This window comes from Phasianus colchicus, chromosome 10 (genome assembly GCF_987193195.1).
Source record: "Phasianus colchicus chromosome 10, bPhaCol1.hap1.1, whole genome shotgun sequence".
Taxonomy (NCBI): Eukaryota; Metazoa; Chordata; class Aves; order Galliformes; family Phasianidae; genus Phasianus; species Phasianus colchicus.
Window position 1 is genome coordinate 14,006,285 of NC_143445.1, and position 15,141 is coordinate 14,021,425.

At 39.8% G+C, this 15,141-nt stretch overlaps 1 protein-coding gene across 1 annotated transcript in view; it reads right to left on the reverse strand.

Annotated features, from left to right (window-relative positions):
- Positions 1-13,671, reverse strand: part of LOC149916620 (IgGFc-binding protein-like) — a 71,156-nt gene extending 57,485 nt beyond the window's left edge. The window contains exons 1-13 of the mRNA XM_090147783.1: positions 13,604-13,671; positions 12,160-12,209; positions 11,920-12,069; positions 10,317-10,579; positions 9,572-9,653; positions 7,887-7,952; positions 7,374-7,618; positions 5,739-6,022; positions 4,836-5,113; positions 2,333-2,928; positions 1,587-2,157; positions 815-1,014; positions 334-714 (exon numbers count right to left, since the gene is read on the reverse strand). Of these exons, the coding sequence (XP_090003909.1) occupies positions 334-714; positions 815-1,014; positions 1,587-2,157; positions 2,333-2,928; positions 4,836-5,113; positions 5,739-6,022; positions 7,374-7,618; positions 7,887-7,952; positions 9,572-9,653; positions 10,317-10,579; positions 11,920-12,069; positions 12,160-12,209; positions 13,604-13,671 (3,234 nt within the window). The remainder of the gene's footprint in view (positions 1-333; positions 715-814; positions 1,015-1,586; positions 2,158-2,332; positions 2,929-4,835; positions 5,114-5,738; positions 6,023-7,373; positions 7,619-7,886; positions 7,953-9,571; positions 9,654-10,316; positions 10,580-11,919; positions 12,070-12,159; positions 12,210-13,603) is intronic.
- Between the last annotated feature and the right edge of the window lie 1,470 nt (positions 13,672-15,141).

Sequence of the window (15,141 nt, forward strand, 5' to 3'; positions counted from 1 at the left end):
AGATCTGGTATGTAAGCATATAGCAAAAATGTTATTTCTGTTCTAAAGACCAGAACTGTAAAATGCAGACTGACATTTAGTTTAGCAAAAGCTTTCTATTAAGGATAAAACTCCAGATGAAGATGCTTTTTCTAAAACGTCATGCACAAAATATTTGAAAGGATATAATGAAGCTATGCTGATTTCTACATTTTTGAAAAAATATTTCAGTGACTTCTCTCATATACATTCCTGGAGGTGAATAAAGCAGAGAAACCTGATTCTGTTATTTTGCATGGAAAAATGCAGTGCATTGATATGACTGATTATTTGTGCTTAAAGTGGAACACTTACAAAGGTCTCTTTGTCTCTCCTCACAACAATATGAAGATTCTTCAGTGTGACAGCAACTGAATCCAAGGCTGTCCAGTTTGGGTTTCCTCTATGCTTATTTCTGGTTGTCACTGAAAACTGTTCAGAAGAATTTGTGCAAGTCTCAACAGCTGTATAATTGCAGTCTCCTTGGAAATGGTACAGTCTCCCATCAAAGGTTACATAATGTGGATCTCCGAAAATGTGGCAGGTACTGGGATTTAATGGATAACATCCCAGGAGTCCATTCTGCACCTTGCAAACTTCACTTGCTTCGCATGTGTCTGAACTGCAAAGCACAGTCCCATTTCCAGCACATACACATTGGCCTGCGCAGTTTGTTTGCCAAAAAGCTTCTCCCTTCTGTAAGAGAAGACAAAATAAAGAGAAGTTAAAACAGTTAATGTTAATGATCAAATGATCAGCTGTAAAATAAACCTCTGAACTATGTGATAGAACAAACCTCATAGTACTTGTCATTCTGTAAGCAGCCACAGTTGCTCATGGATACACATTGTGCCCCACTGATGACAAAACCATCATTGCATTCACATCCCTCTACACAAGGTTTGCTGCAGTTGTTTGATGCAAGAGGGTCAGTGCAGGTTGCAGGACATGCGTTAGTGCATGGATTGTAATGGCTATTAGCAGGACATGCAACAGCTGAAAAAAAATAAAAGGCTCTCATATGATGATCACAACTCACAAAACCCAAAACGTGAAACTGAGATTATTTTAAACTATTTGCAATATTTTACCAGAAATATTAGAAAATGAAATTTCTTTCTGTTTTGAAATCAGAAAGAAAAATAACATTCTACAAGAGAAGGGTATGAATATTAACATATATCCTTGATATTTAGCAAATTCAAATCCGAGTAACTCTGCACCAGGTCTAGTACTTAGCTGGAACATGAATTATTGAAGCTATTAGATGTAGACAGGAAATTAACAAACATATTAAAACCAAAATACATGATAAAAACTAGATGTGATTGCATATTATCACGTACTTACTGATACCTCTATGACATAGATACTTGGAACAATGAACATACTTTTCAAAAGATATTTAGAAGTAAAAACAGAGCAATGTAAAAGATTATTTTGCAACTTTTGGTGGGGAAATACATGTAGAATTTAAGACCACAAAGCTATGACAGTCAACGCCTGAAAGCAACCTCTTGACTGAGTGAGGGATCTATTCTAAGATTCAGTTCTACATAGGTACTCACGGCAGAAGGTGGCATTCCTCCAGGGGAGCAGAGTCACACCAGCTGCCTGGCATGCGTCAGCATAGGCCTCCAGTGCACCACACAGCACCTCCTGCACACCACCCATGGCACAAAGGTCGTAGGAGCAGGTCTCAAAGTAGCTCTGCGGGTTGATCACGGCATGGCAGCTCTCAAAAAAGCCTGGTCTGGCTGTCAGCATGCCACAGAACTGCTCGGACTCGTAGAGCTTCTTCTCATCCTCAGGGCAGGGCCCCGGTGGTGGGGGCACGCCACAGCTGGGGTCACTGTCATCGCTTGGGACCTGCCAGCTCTCCCCCAGCGCATTGGAGTCTGCGGCTTGCTGCCCATTGGGCATCATGTAATCGTCCTCTCTCCAGTTGTTGAAGTTCCCGCACATGCCACAGGTCAGGTTGAAGTAGCTGGTGGGCACCTTCACCTCCACCGAGTGGTCAGCGTCGTAGGACACTTGGAGGCTGAAGTCCGTCTGCAGGACGACGTAGCGGCCGCTGCTGCTCACGGTGATGGCTCCTCCTGCTGCGCTCACCGGCAAGGTCCGGAACACACCGTTCACCTGGGGCAGACACAGCGCAATGCACCGTGGACTCCCTGGGGCCGTCAGCCCCATGGCAACAGGCTCCCTTCTCACACCAAAACTCCTGCTGCTTGCAGATAAGACCCTGCCCAAAAAAGCCAGCCCTGCCTTGCAGACCCACCACCTTACGCACACGCCAGCCCCGCTCGCTTACCAGCACTCGGCTCCTCTCCTGCTTGAGTATGGTAATGCGCTCTCCGTACACATCAACCACGACTTCACGCACGTAGGACACTCGGGGGTTGCCACGATGCTCGTTCTTTGCCTCAACATTGAAGTAGGGCACGGAGGTGTTGGAGCACACTTTGGCCAGCGTGTACGTGCAGTTCCCCATGAAGTTGTGCGTCACCTTGTCAAAGGTGTTGTAGTGAGGGTCCCCGTGGACGTGGCAGATGCCGTAGGAGTGATCCAGGCACTCGGGCTTCCCATTCTGCACTCCACAGAACTGGCCAGCAGGGCACGACGCACTGGAGCACTGGACTTTGCCTCCTCGCGCGGGACACGTGCACTTGGACGAGCAGGTGTTGTCCGTCCAGAACTCTGAGCCCACCGGGTAGTGCTGCCCGTTGTGCCAGCACCCGCACTGCTGGCTGGGCACGCATTGCTTGTTGTAGAGCAGGTACCCGCTGTCGCATACACATGCCTCCACACACGGCCTGCTGCAGTTGTATGGTGCCATGGGGTCAACACATGTAGCAGGGCAAGCAGCAGCACAGGGCTCGTAGTGGCTGTTGGCTGGACAAGCTAGTGCTGTGTAATATAAAAGATTAATCCACAAGTTTATATTTTAAATATTGAAGTATTTGGATTTATTTAATTGCATATTCTGTTTTGTTCTGCAGTCTTTAGGATATCTTGGAATCCTGTGGCAATGCAATCCATGCCTTTTCTGTTTAACTACCCTTTACCATAGTTTATGGCTCCTAACATTTTCTCTGAGAATTTCCTACAGGATCTTCTACACTGGTCATTGTTTGCCTTTTTTCGAGCTGAGGATATCTGTGTCTTGTTATTTGTCCTTGTCATGTACCCTATTTAGGCTGTAGGTCTGATAATTCTAATCATATCATAGCTTCTTGATTCATATTTTTTCACTCACTGAAGATCTTTAATGTTTGTTACACAATCATGATATATGCACCCTATACTGTTTTTATGCCTTGCTACACTTGTCACAAGTTAAAAAGTAAAACTAAGCTAATTTAAGTTCTTCTTATCTCAATCTTTTCAGCTTCTGTACACTTACTTCATGTAGTTCAGTTTTTAATGACATGCCCCCACTCTATTTTTGTCTGCTCCCTTAAGCAATAGAGTTCACGTAATTATATTGTATATTTCCCTGTCTTAATTAAAACTAATAAGTTAGTGAGGTTGGCAGAGGACAAAGGCACAGTTTGAAACAGGAGGAGGGCAAGCAGAAGAGATCCTGAAATCTCCTGCAGCAGAAAGAACAGCTATAGAGAAGGTTTATTCCTGCTTAGAAACCACAGAACTTATGTAGGAGAAAACCTCAATATCCTTAGCAAATAAAATGCTCCAGCAAGAGATTACAATGAATTGTGAAACAAATGTTCAGAGTAAATTTGGCTTCAGACATTTCAGTGTTTGCAGACCAGCATCTTTCTTCAGACTCCTCATCTCCCTCAGGGCAGAGGGCACACAGGCCACAGCAGAATATACTGATTCCCAGATCTTCTGCTCAGTTCATCAAGCATTTTTCTGCCTCATCCTGCTCCCTTTACACTGGTATAAATTCTGAATTTCAGACATCTTCACTTTTCAGTCTCAGGTCTATTCCTCCCACCAATTTTGATTTTATCGTTCCTGCAGAAGCAACAGCTGGCCCCTTGACTGGCTGCCTAGTCCATGTTTCTTCTACTTAGCCTAGCCAGTTTCAACATGTGTTTTCACTTTTCCATAGCCTCTTAGGCACGTTCTCATTTTCCTTTCTAGAACCTACTTTCCTTCTCAAAATCCAGGGCCTCCCATTTACCCCATTCAACGTTTCTCTGCAGTTCTTAATCAAAGCTCCTTTCTCATTGCCCCAGACTGCCTAGATTCCTTATCCACATATGCAGGTCTGCCCTCCATCTGGTCTGGCTCATATCCCTTCTGTGTTCACAAATCTGATATCTGTCTTAATGTGCTTCTGCTGGAGTTGCTGCAAGAGGAGAAGGCATAACTTCCTTTCTGTTGGCTGGGTGCCTGGTCACCCTGCAAGGTAGAGAGGCTAAGAGAATAGAATAAGCTAGCTCAGCGTCTGTACAGGGAGCATGGGTGGGGCTCTCACACACATATCTATTAAGCATGTGCAAAATGAGATTTTTTTTCCTCAAAGACACTAAAGTTTAAGCACAGCTTCCTCAGGAGGTAAAAAGCCCTCAAAATCAAATGTTTCTGACATACTTAATACCTCTGAACAAAAATATAGGGACAGGAGAAGAATTCAAAAGGAAATCTCCCTATTTTGGTCAGTCTTTCGAAAGAACTCAAGGACTCAAGCTGAGAACTACACATGGTCCTGAAATCTTTAGCCTGATCAGTCAAGATTCACAGTGTTACAGGAATTTAAAACAGTTTATTGTTCTTGCTCTGTTTTCAGGCAGCCCTAATTGTATCCTGACAAATGGTAATTTCCAGTAATCTCTGGTACGTACGGCAGAAGGTTGCATTTCTCCATGGTGTCAGCTGGACTCCCGCAGCTTGGCACATATCTGCATAAGCCTGCAGGTTTTGACAGAGGGCTTCGCTGCTCAAATGAAGCTCACAGAGATCATACTGGCAATCTTCAAAATAGCTCTGTGGATCAACCACTGAGTGACAGTTCTGGAATGGACCACTGGGATCAGTGATCAGACCACAGTATTCATTGCTTTCGATGATATGTTTTTCATCAGCAGTGCAATTTGGGGTATGGCCATCGTCTGGCAAGCACCTAGTGTGGAAAATATAGATATGGAAAATGTCACTGGTGAACTTTGCATACAATTGCACTCAAGATACTTTTCAAATCCCAACTAATAAAACTACAGGGCTGGCCCAGACTAAGGATGACTTTTTAATCTCTACATTTCAAATGGGATAGGAATTCAGATTTTAAAATGATCTCAACATTATAACTTCTGTAATGCCTGTAAGAAACTTAAACAGTAATTTTGGTTTTAAGTCTAAAACTAATCTTTGTACGAGTAAGACAACTAGGAAAGGCAAACAGAAATTAAAAGTATTCAAAGTTAAACATCTATCATCATGAAATGACATATTGTATAGCTATAAAGTAAAACAGTGAAGTATCTCAGAAGATTTCTTGCAGGATCATTAATACGCTACAACAATAGTTGAAATCCTCGTGGGCAATTGCAGATATATTCAATTTTTCACTTTTTAAGTACACTTGAATTTGTTACAAGTTTTTTCCCAGATATGTGAAAGAACTATACAGGCAAGAATATATTTTAATCCACATTCCTGACATTTTGGGCCTACATACAACAGCTGCTTAAAATACTGCTCATTACATAACTCCCAGATAAGGCCAAACATCTTGATTGGATTCCTACCTTGAGTCATTGTAAACTTGCCAACTATTTCCAAGGCTGGCCGAGTCTGTTTCCATCCCTCCATCTGGGTTAAGAAAGTCATCTTTTTTGTCCCCATTATAATTTCCACATATCCCACAGACTTTTGATTTATAGGTACTGGGAAGAGTGATTTCTGCTCTGTGATTTCCATCAAACTTGACCTTCAGCCCAAAGTCAGTAGTAACCACAACATATTGACCGCTGAGGGAAATGCTGACACTATTGCCCAAAGTCAGAGGGAGTACCTGGCTGACTCCATCAACCTACAAGGACAGAGAAGGACAATTATTATAATCACTGTAAAATATCTATTTTAATGGTAATTTTCTTAAACCATGTTCCTATACAGAGCATAGGTCTTGTACAGTGAGCCTGTACTAGCATTAAGAACACACAGTATTGTGTTTCTGGGTTTTTTCAGGTCTTACGTAACACGAATGCTATACATGGGCAAAGATCTTGGGCCCCAAGACTTCAGAAAAACACCTACTTATCTTCCAAGTCTCAGCTGTGGTCAGAGTAAGCTTGGTGAACTAGACCCAGCTGGAAAAAGTCCAAAAATTATCTAGGTTTTTCTGCTTATAGGCTTACTGGTTCAAACAAGAGCATGGCATAAGATTTAAAAGATGTAGCTAGAATGGAATCTCAGAAAATTTTCAGGATTGGACACATTTTTAAAACATTTTTTGTTTCTTTTCCTTTTATTTTTCTTTTCCTTTTTTTCCCCCTCCTCTTCTTTTTCTTTCTTTTTAATTTTCGCATGTGAAATGCCAGCAATAGGAAGGAAGTGTTCAAATAAAATTTTCAATTTATTTTAAATTCAATAAAACTAACATATTCTTTGAATATATGTTCTTATTATGTAATTAATATATATTTTTTTAACTAAGAAACATGCATAATGAAAACAGTAAATACAATGAAGAGATGGAAAAGATAAACTTTTGGACAAATGCAGATATCAAGTTCACTGTGCATCTAAGTTGCAAAAAGTCTCTGTGTATATTTAAATTCTTATCTCCTGTCCTATTTTCTTTATAAGAAAAATGATAATGAAGAAAGGTGATCTATTCAATTACTGTGAATTTTAAATCAAACTTGTATCTGCTACTTTGGCGCTTCATGGAAATAAGTTATAAAAAAGCCTTAAAATACAGCAGCTGGTCCAGTGACACAATCAAGAGTGATGTGAGTCATCAGGCAGTCTTTCTGGGACTCTCATCCAGCTGTGCTTTATGGCAGGTGCCAGGTACTAAGTGAAATTAGCAGTGATGTAGAACAACTAGAAGTCAGAGGTGAGCACGCAGCTTTACAGTCTGGTAAATATCCACCAGCACAAGCTCTGTTAATGAAAGGCCTTTTGTATTCCCTGCTGCAACCAAGCTTAGGAATGGAGGGCAATCCCAACTATTATCAACACAGCACAACATCTTGTATTTTCTTTCTGTTCTGAAATCTCAATGCTTACTTTGAGGAACCCATAGTACTACTGCTCCCAAATATTTGACTGTCTTCTAAATATTGCTTTATGCTTGCCTAGAAATTTGCAGCCATTGTACTACAGTTTCTTCAAAGTCTGATTTACTGCTAGTAGATTGTGGGATCCAGCCTTACCTTAACAACTCCGTTTTGACCCAGATTGATCCTGTAGCCATAAACATCAATGTCCACAGATTGGACATAGGACACATGAGTGTTGCTTCTCCTGTGTTCATTGGCAGCTTCCACATTGAAGTAGGGCAGTGAGCTGTTGTTCTCACACAGCTTGGAGAGCGTGTAGGTGCAAGTGCCCATGAAGTCATGACGCTGCTTATCAAAAGTTAAATAATGAGGATCTCCATGTATAGTGCAAGTTGCTTCTGGAGACAGGAAAACAGAGTATGTTTCATTAACATATTGGTGCATCCAGAAAAGCCAGCTCAAACCTTCATTGTGCTGTTCGAAAATATAGATGCCTCCATTTTATAGGTTACATATGAAAGAACTGAAACAGCAAAGACAAATTCCTACGGCCTGAGGCATTGCCACAGAAACACACTCAGATAAATTAACTCAAGTAACACTGGTAGAATGCACAGCTGCCCTCCTCTAAATCATTGACTATCACATGTGATTTGTTAAAATTACCTGTCACAGCAGGTGGCATAGGTGCTGTTGGTGTGGCTGTTGGTGGTACAGGGGTGCTGACTGCATCTGTCAGTAGAGAAGACAAGGTAACAATACATAACATTGCATAACATCACACATTAAACACTGCATACAAACCGACATACACAAGTTTCAACTTACTCCTAACCACCTTAAAGTTAGAAGACTTTCACTGAAGAAAATGCAACTGTCTACATTTGAAAATGAGGACATTTGGCCTTTTTGAGGTCTTAGGGAAGCTCTGACTACTAGCTTGGTAACAGTGACTGAGCTTGTCCTTGCGTGCTTCTCTGAAACTGGAAATGTATTTACAATTGTATATGTGATTCTCTCTGCTTTGTATGTTAAAGCATGAAGGTCATGCTCTTTGCAAGTGTTGGCAGGTCTGGAAATGAGTAGCCTGCCAGCAGATGCCATGTAACAGTAACAAATTACTCTCAGGACACGGTGGTTTCTAATCAGAGTTTATTTTTTTTCTACGAAATGGCATTAATTTCTTAGGAATGTAATGAATGTAGGAGCTTCCTGCTGACAGATATAATAAACAGTGTTGTTGAGTCTTTGCTGATGCCCATTACTGCTTGTTAATATGTATTTAATACATATTAGCATCTTCTCCGCCTATTCTTTATCCATCACAAAGACATATCTTAAAACAAGTGGTCCTCTTGGTGCATTTGTATGTATATGCTAACAACCCCAAGGTGTATTGTAGGCATACGGTTTAGCAGAAGGAGGAGCACTTCACTAGTCACTTGGGATTACATTAGTGCACCATCCGGTGGCTGAATTGTGTGATAATAAGCCTGGAAAAATGAGCAACTGGCTCTCCAAATGGGTCCCAAGTATTTTTCACAGAATTTTAAAGAAAATTATGTATTCTGAGGTTATGAACATGAATGGAACTCTTCATTATCCAAAAATCCTGGCTAGAGTAAATTTAAAACATTTCACTGATATTATATGAGTAATGTTTCACAGAGAACTCTATTAAGACTTGATGATGTTTTCTGTACCATATTCAGGATATTTCTTGTAGAATTCACATCTTGTAAGTTTTGAATTCATAACAGTAAAGGTGATATTAAATTGTAAGTCATTTCTGGCTCCAAGTCTTCCATAGATTGTGCAGATCTAGGCTGATTTATTAGAGGGTCAGAGATCTGATATACTGATATAATCAGGTATCATAGTGAAAGTCATCATTATTGATTCACCAATATATATATATATTAATTACACATGACAGTTCTGTGTATTTTCTGGCTCATACTGGACAGAGATTTGCTGTAAAAAGATATTTGGAGCATCAAAACCAGGAGTTGGACTCTGTGACCCTTGTGGGTCTCTTCCAACTCAGGTTATCCTATGATCCAAGACCTTGGCTGAGTTTAGAGATGCACTTCACACTTAAAGTTTGTTGGACCATGTGAAAATGGTCACATTTACAGAGAAGTGAATGGCTTAGTCTCTGTGTTTGAGGCATTGAGGAAAGAACTGGGGAGGATTTACAATAAAAGAGGTAACATTTCTATGAAGTGAGCTGGAAAACTTTTTCCATTTCTCTTTTGTGGCTTGGAGTTATGAAGAGTTTCTGTATTGCAAATGCAATTGAATAGTTGTCAACAGCTTAAAGAGAGGTGAGGACACAAATACAGACTTACCGCAAGGTCCATCTCTTACTCTCACGTTGTCCAGTGCTGTATCTGCATACTCTGTCAGTCCTCGGACAGCCTCAAAAATGACCTAGGCAGGATACAAAGTGAATTGCTGCATCAGTTCTTCAGGCATATGTGAGAGAATTTCCCTCAACATGTTTTCAGAATACTCTTTCTGGTCTATTTTTAAGGGCATTCAGGGAACTAATAGTGGAACAGTTTCCCTAGTATTCTTCAGAATTAAAATATATAATCTGTAATAAGGCAAGGACATAAAGAAATACTGTCCTCTATTATTTATTTATTAGTTTATTTATTGACGGGTTACTGACTTTTGAAAATTTTCTGGATTGTACAGAACAGCCCAGTGTAGGGAGCATCCTGAAGCTTAAACCTAAACTCACAGAAGAAAAACTTGTATAAGTTTGTTGCAGAAAAAGTAAGACACCTAATGTCCTTGACATCATGGTAAAATGAGGGAAGGAGGGAATATGGGAAGGAAGGAAAGAGAGAGCAAATCAAATATATTTTATCTCCTAGCTAAAAACACCAGTAAACCTCAGGGAGTTGTTTGTTTTTTCTATTAGTTTATTTGCACAAAGCACAAAGGCATTATAATTACAAAATATAAACCAAGAAAATCTTGGCCATCCTTTCTAGCTTACACATACAACATTTTACAGCCTGCAAAGGGAGAGCAAATTGTAAATGCTGACACTGTACAAATAAATTTATTCTGAAAATATATTACCTTTATCTTTCTCTGTGTTGGAAAAGTATGTGTGACAGCACCATAAATCCAAGAGGAACTTTGGTTTCCCTTCCGACTCCATGCCATAAACTCTCCTGTGCTGTCTTGGATAAGCACTCTCAGTTCATTCCTGTCTTCTGACCCAAACATATAGTACCAGAAGTCTATGCATATTTTTTCAGAAACCACAATATCTGGGCTTTCAAGCCTGTTAGTGTCGAATGGGATCAGATTACTTGCTTCTTGGTAGATGAAATAGCCTTCTGCAGAGTGAAAAAATAAAAAATGTCTGAATCTTTCTAACATGTTAGGTGTCACTTAAAACTGAAGTGCATCTCAACTCTGGAAGAAATCGTTAGCAGTACAAAGATGCAAAGGAGCAAATGATTGTAATTTACACTGCAACGCTTAGCACTGTGTAGTTAGCTAAAGTACAGTAAGACCTGGAGAGCAAAGCAAATATATCCTATCTCATATGGACAGTTAGTTTGGGATTGCAAATAAAGTTTTAGACTTCTTTCAAGAGACAGCATGTCCAGATGCAGTGCCCAACTTATTCTTGTTCAGTTCCCACTTTCCTCCAAGAAAAATAATATGATCCACTATGCATCTACTATACACCTTCTCTTGCAAGATACGGTCTAATGATAAACAGATTTTTGACATAAGGAAAATTCCAGCCCCCCAATATTTGGTTTTGTCTCAAAGCAGGAGGGTTATTTCCACTAAAATGTAAGGTTTGACATTATCAAAAGGAATCGATCTTTTCAAAATTCAGAATCTCACAATATTTGCTTTTGGGATTTAAATACTTTACTTTTAACTTGTTAATTGTTAGATCACATTTTTCTTTACTAAGGCTGGAGCTTTTTGCTTCCTATCACTTCTCTGTACTAAGATGAAAACTATATTTTGTCAGTGCAGTTATATCAAGTCTCTCCCATCTGACTATGGAAAGGAGTAAAAAAGAAATGACCATTTCTACATTATAAAGCACTACTCCGCACATAGTATCTAATATTCAGTCTACTTTTTTAGGGCTTTATTAAGAATAAGAAAATGTAAGTAGCACTTGAAGTTATATGAACCATGTCAATTGAAAAAATATATATATAATAAGTGACCTTTCCAGTCATGGAATAATTACTGAAAACAGTATGGCTACAGATTGATCTCCTATAAATGAATCTTCTAATTTCTGACTGTAATTTCCAATCTTGTAATGCTTTGCTAGCATGAACATTATCCAGTGTCAGTACAGAGATCATTACATTTCTCAGCATCAGCTGATATCACTGTAATTTGACTATAAAACTTCTCTGAGTAATGATCTGTTGAATGTGACTGCATCCTCAGTGAGGTATTAAGCAAGAGGTAGTTAGCATTATTCTACTTTCTTTTACTGCACTGATAAATATTTCCAACCCATGATGGAGCAAGTCAATTTAATCTTGTGACTGAACACGGTGAAAAGTCGAAGACAGATATCATGCAAACCGACACATTTCAAATGATTTAATTGATCTCTTCATGAAAAAGAAAGAGGAAAGGTAGTCAAGCTGTATTCAAAATGAAGTATACACTGACATCAACAAGCACTTACTTCCATCAGGATAGTCTCCATCAGGACCTGTTCCATCCGTTGGAGTCTCATGCTTGGTTCGTATCCACATTCCCTGGTTCACAGTGCAAGGTTGGGTCCAGTCACAAAATGGTCTTGAGTTGTTGTTAAAATCACATCTCGTGAGGTAAGCTGAAACACAGAGCAAGGAAAGTAAGGAAAAGGAGACACTATATTCAAAACCTGCCTTGGACATTAACAGCACTAAGTATGAGCAGTTACCTGTTTCAGGATCCCATGTTCTCAAGCCACCAGTTGGTCTGTGTTTGATCCTGCCAAGAAAAATAACACAGTGAAATCCCTACAGATTTAGTGACACAAAAAAATTTTAAGAGTGTTGAGACTAACAGAAGTCATCAGGTGTTCTTACTGAATTACTGCCCTGACTCAGGGCCTCATCTGTGCCTGTCTCCTTCCCTTCCCATCTGTTCCTACTGCTTCATTAAGAAGTTCTGAGAGCTAGAAAAAAGTGTGATATGTTCACCTCATCTAAGTGTAGAAGGATCCTCTCTCTGTATCCCTCTGAAATGAAGGGAGACCAGCTAGGCAGAGGGAGCTACAGGAATGATGGCAAGGTACAGCAAAGTTTGGACAATACCAGAATAACACAGAAGACTTGTTATTAACTTTTTTATAGCATTGGCATCCTAACTGCTGCTAAGCAAGATATGTAAGTGCCAGTAAACTGGTATGTCACAAAACTATCTGTTATTTATCAGAAAGTTTATGTTTCCTTTAACCACTACAGATATCCCATGACCACAAACTGTCATCTCATTCAGTTTTTCCTCTAAGTTATCCTAAAAATCCTACAGGGCAAGGGCAGTTAGAAATATGTATAGTCCTTGTGGTGCTACAAAAGCCTGCAGAGATGAGATGACATAAAACCAAATCTTTGTCACAGATCACAAGAAAGATGCTCTGTTCATTGGGTGTTTTGCATCAGAAAGGGATTTCCAGGACTGCAAGACTAAAATAGCTGCTCTTGACATGTTCTGATGGTGGTCTATAGCTTTAGGAGGTGGGATCCAGTTCCCACTCCTGTGTTGCCCACCATCCCTATTGTCCTTCTTGTACTTGACACAGTATAATCTGTCCTTAAGCAAAGCCATCACAGCAGATGTCCCCACAACCCATCAAAATCTAAGCAGAGAGATTCAGAAAAACTAGAGAGATTCATAGTATCACATACAAACAGGATCTACTTCATCACTGAAGTACACCAAGCAACTGGAAAACAGACAGTGCTAAAGCTAAGGAGGAGAGAGGTGTGAAGATAGGTGAAGTAAGAATATTTTCCTCTTTCCCCACAAGACAGCTGTAACAAGTTGCATTTAATCTCTGTTCCATGCCATCTTTAAACCGCTACATATCAAAGTCCTAAGGCAAAGGTTATTGTAGATATACTTAGAAAGTCAGAAGCATTTGATAACTGCCGCAGATCTCCCCTTGGGATCCGCCATGAGAAATTTACAGGTTATACATTCTTTCACAGACAGCAACCACCACAGAATTTGGCAACAACAGAACTCAATTATTTCCTCTTTTTACAAATGACATGGTTTAATTGTACAGCATTCATGCAAAAAATGCTAAGAAAGGACATTTAAAATTAATTGTAACTAAGTTTCTTGAACTAAGGTACATTCAGCATTGTGCTACTTACCCTGCGGTATTCAGCACTGAAACACAGAGTAAAATTAAAATGCATTGTAAGTGCCAGAGGGTCCCCATGCTAGAAGACAGTCAAGTCTTCTGTGTGATACAGTCTACATAGTAATCCACGAGCTGTACTCAGCAACAGTGAAGTGAGGACGATTTACAGTGCAAGAGAAGAATATATTGACTAAAGGGTGGAGGCGACTGTAAAACCTCTGTCCAGCCTTGTTTGGCTGGGCTGCCTGGGTAATCTACCTGAAGAAAAGTACATATGAACAGAAAGTTCATATTCTGCATGACTTATTTTTTCACCCTTCATTGCCTACTGGAGAAAATGATTTGATTCTTGAAATGTTTATTGCTACTCCTGTATATTTAAAATGTTTGTATTTTTATAGAGAATACTTCTCATGCTGACAGCAAGATAACATTGGTAATTTTAAAACTCCTGCCCAGCTTTCATTTCTAGTGTGAGATTTCTTTTGTTCACTGAATTTTCTCCCTTCTGTTAGTTGTAAGCAGAGAAAAAGCAGGCTGGTTGTTCCCTCTGCCAGCTGGGCCTCTGCAGACCACCATTCATTCTACTAGGGTCTGGAAGAAGTGGCTTGAAGGCTGTTACATTTCCTATGTCACCTAGATCTTGAGTGATAAGAATCAAAGGAAAATCAGAACATGTACATTTCCTTACATTGCCTTCAAAACCCTGACTACTGCTTGTTTTCCCCATTTTTTTTCCCTCATTTTTTTTTTCTTCTTTCTCTCTTTCTTTCTTTCTTTCTTTCTTTCTTTCTTTCTTTCTTTCTTTCTTTCTTTCTTTCTTTCTTTCTTTCTTTCTTTCTTTGAATCTAAAAGGAATATGGTTCTGGAAGTAAGGATTTCTTACTGTAATTCTGAGGATTAAGATCATTAAGGCCTCATTATTTAAATGCCTAGAACTTCCTCGATCCCATCTCCTTTACTCAGCACAAAATATTTTCATTTGTCATTAAGGTGTAACTGAGGAAGGTGCTTACAGAAACAGGAAAAAAAGGAAGAATCAAGGAGGCTGAGCAAGACCATAAATATATTTGAAGTTAATTTCCGTTTCCTGAGGTTGTATTCTGCTACAAGCTCTTGACCTACAGGAGCCCATCAAAAGCCATCAGGTGGATATAGCTGATGTTCAACTGACAGGTAAACCTCCCTCCCCAGAGAAAATCTCCCTAGAAAATGCATGCATTTTTGCCAGTCAGAACACAAGGAAGAGCATTTCTGTGACTTGGAGATAGAGGACATTTACTCCCTGAATAAAACCATTGCCCACACTTTTTCTATTTGGTTGAGGAGACCTCAGTGTGAAGGGGAGAATATAAGCAACCTTCAATGAAAAGTTGCATTGAGTACATTGTGTTTACAGCAGGGCTGCTGAGGTGTCAGTCCAGCAAGTGATAATCCTCATGAATCTGATGTTGCACTGTATGATTCTGAGAAGATATGAAACATCTGCAAACAGCCACACAGGTCTTCCTGGTGAGGAGATACTGCCCACCTTGGAAAGAAATCATC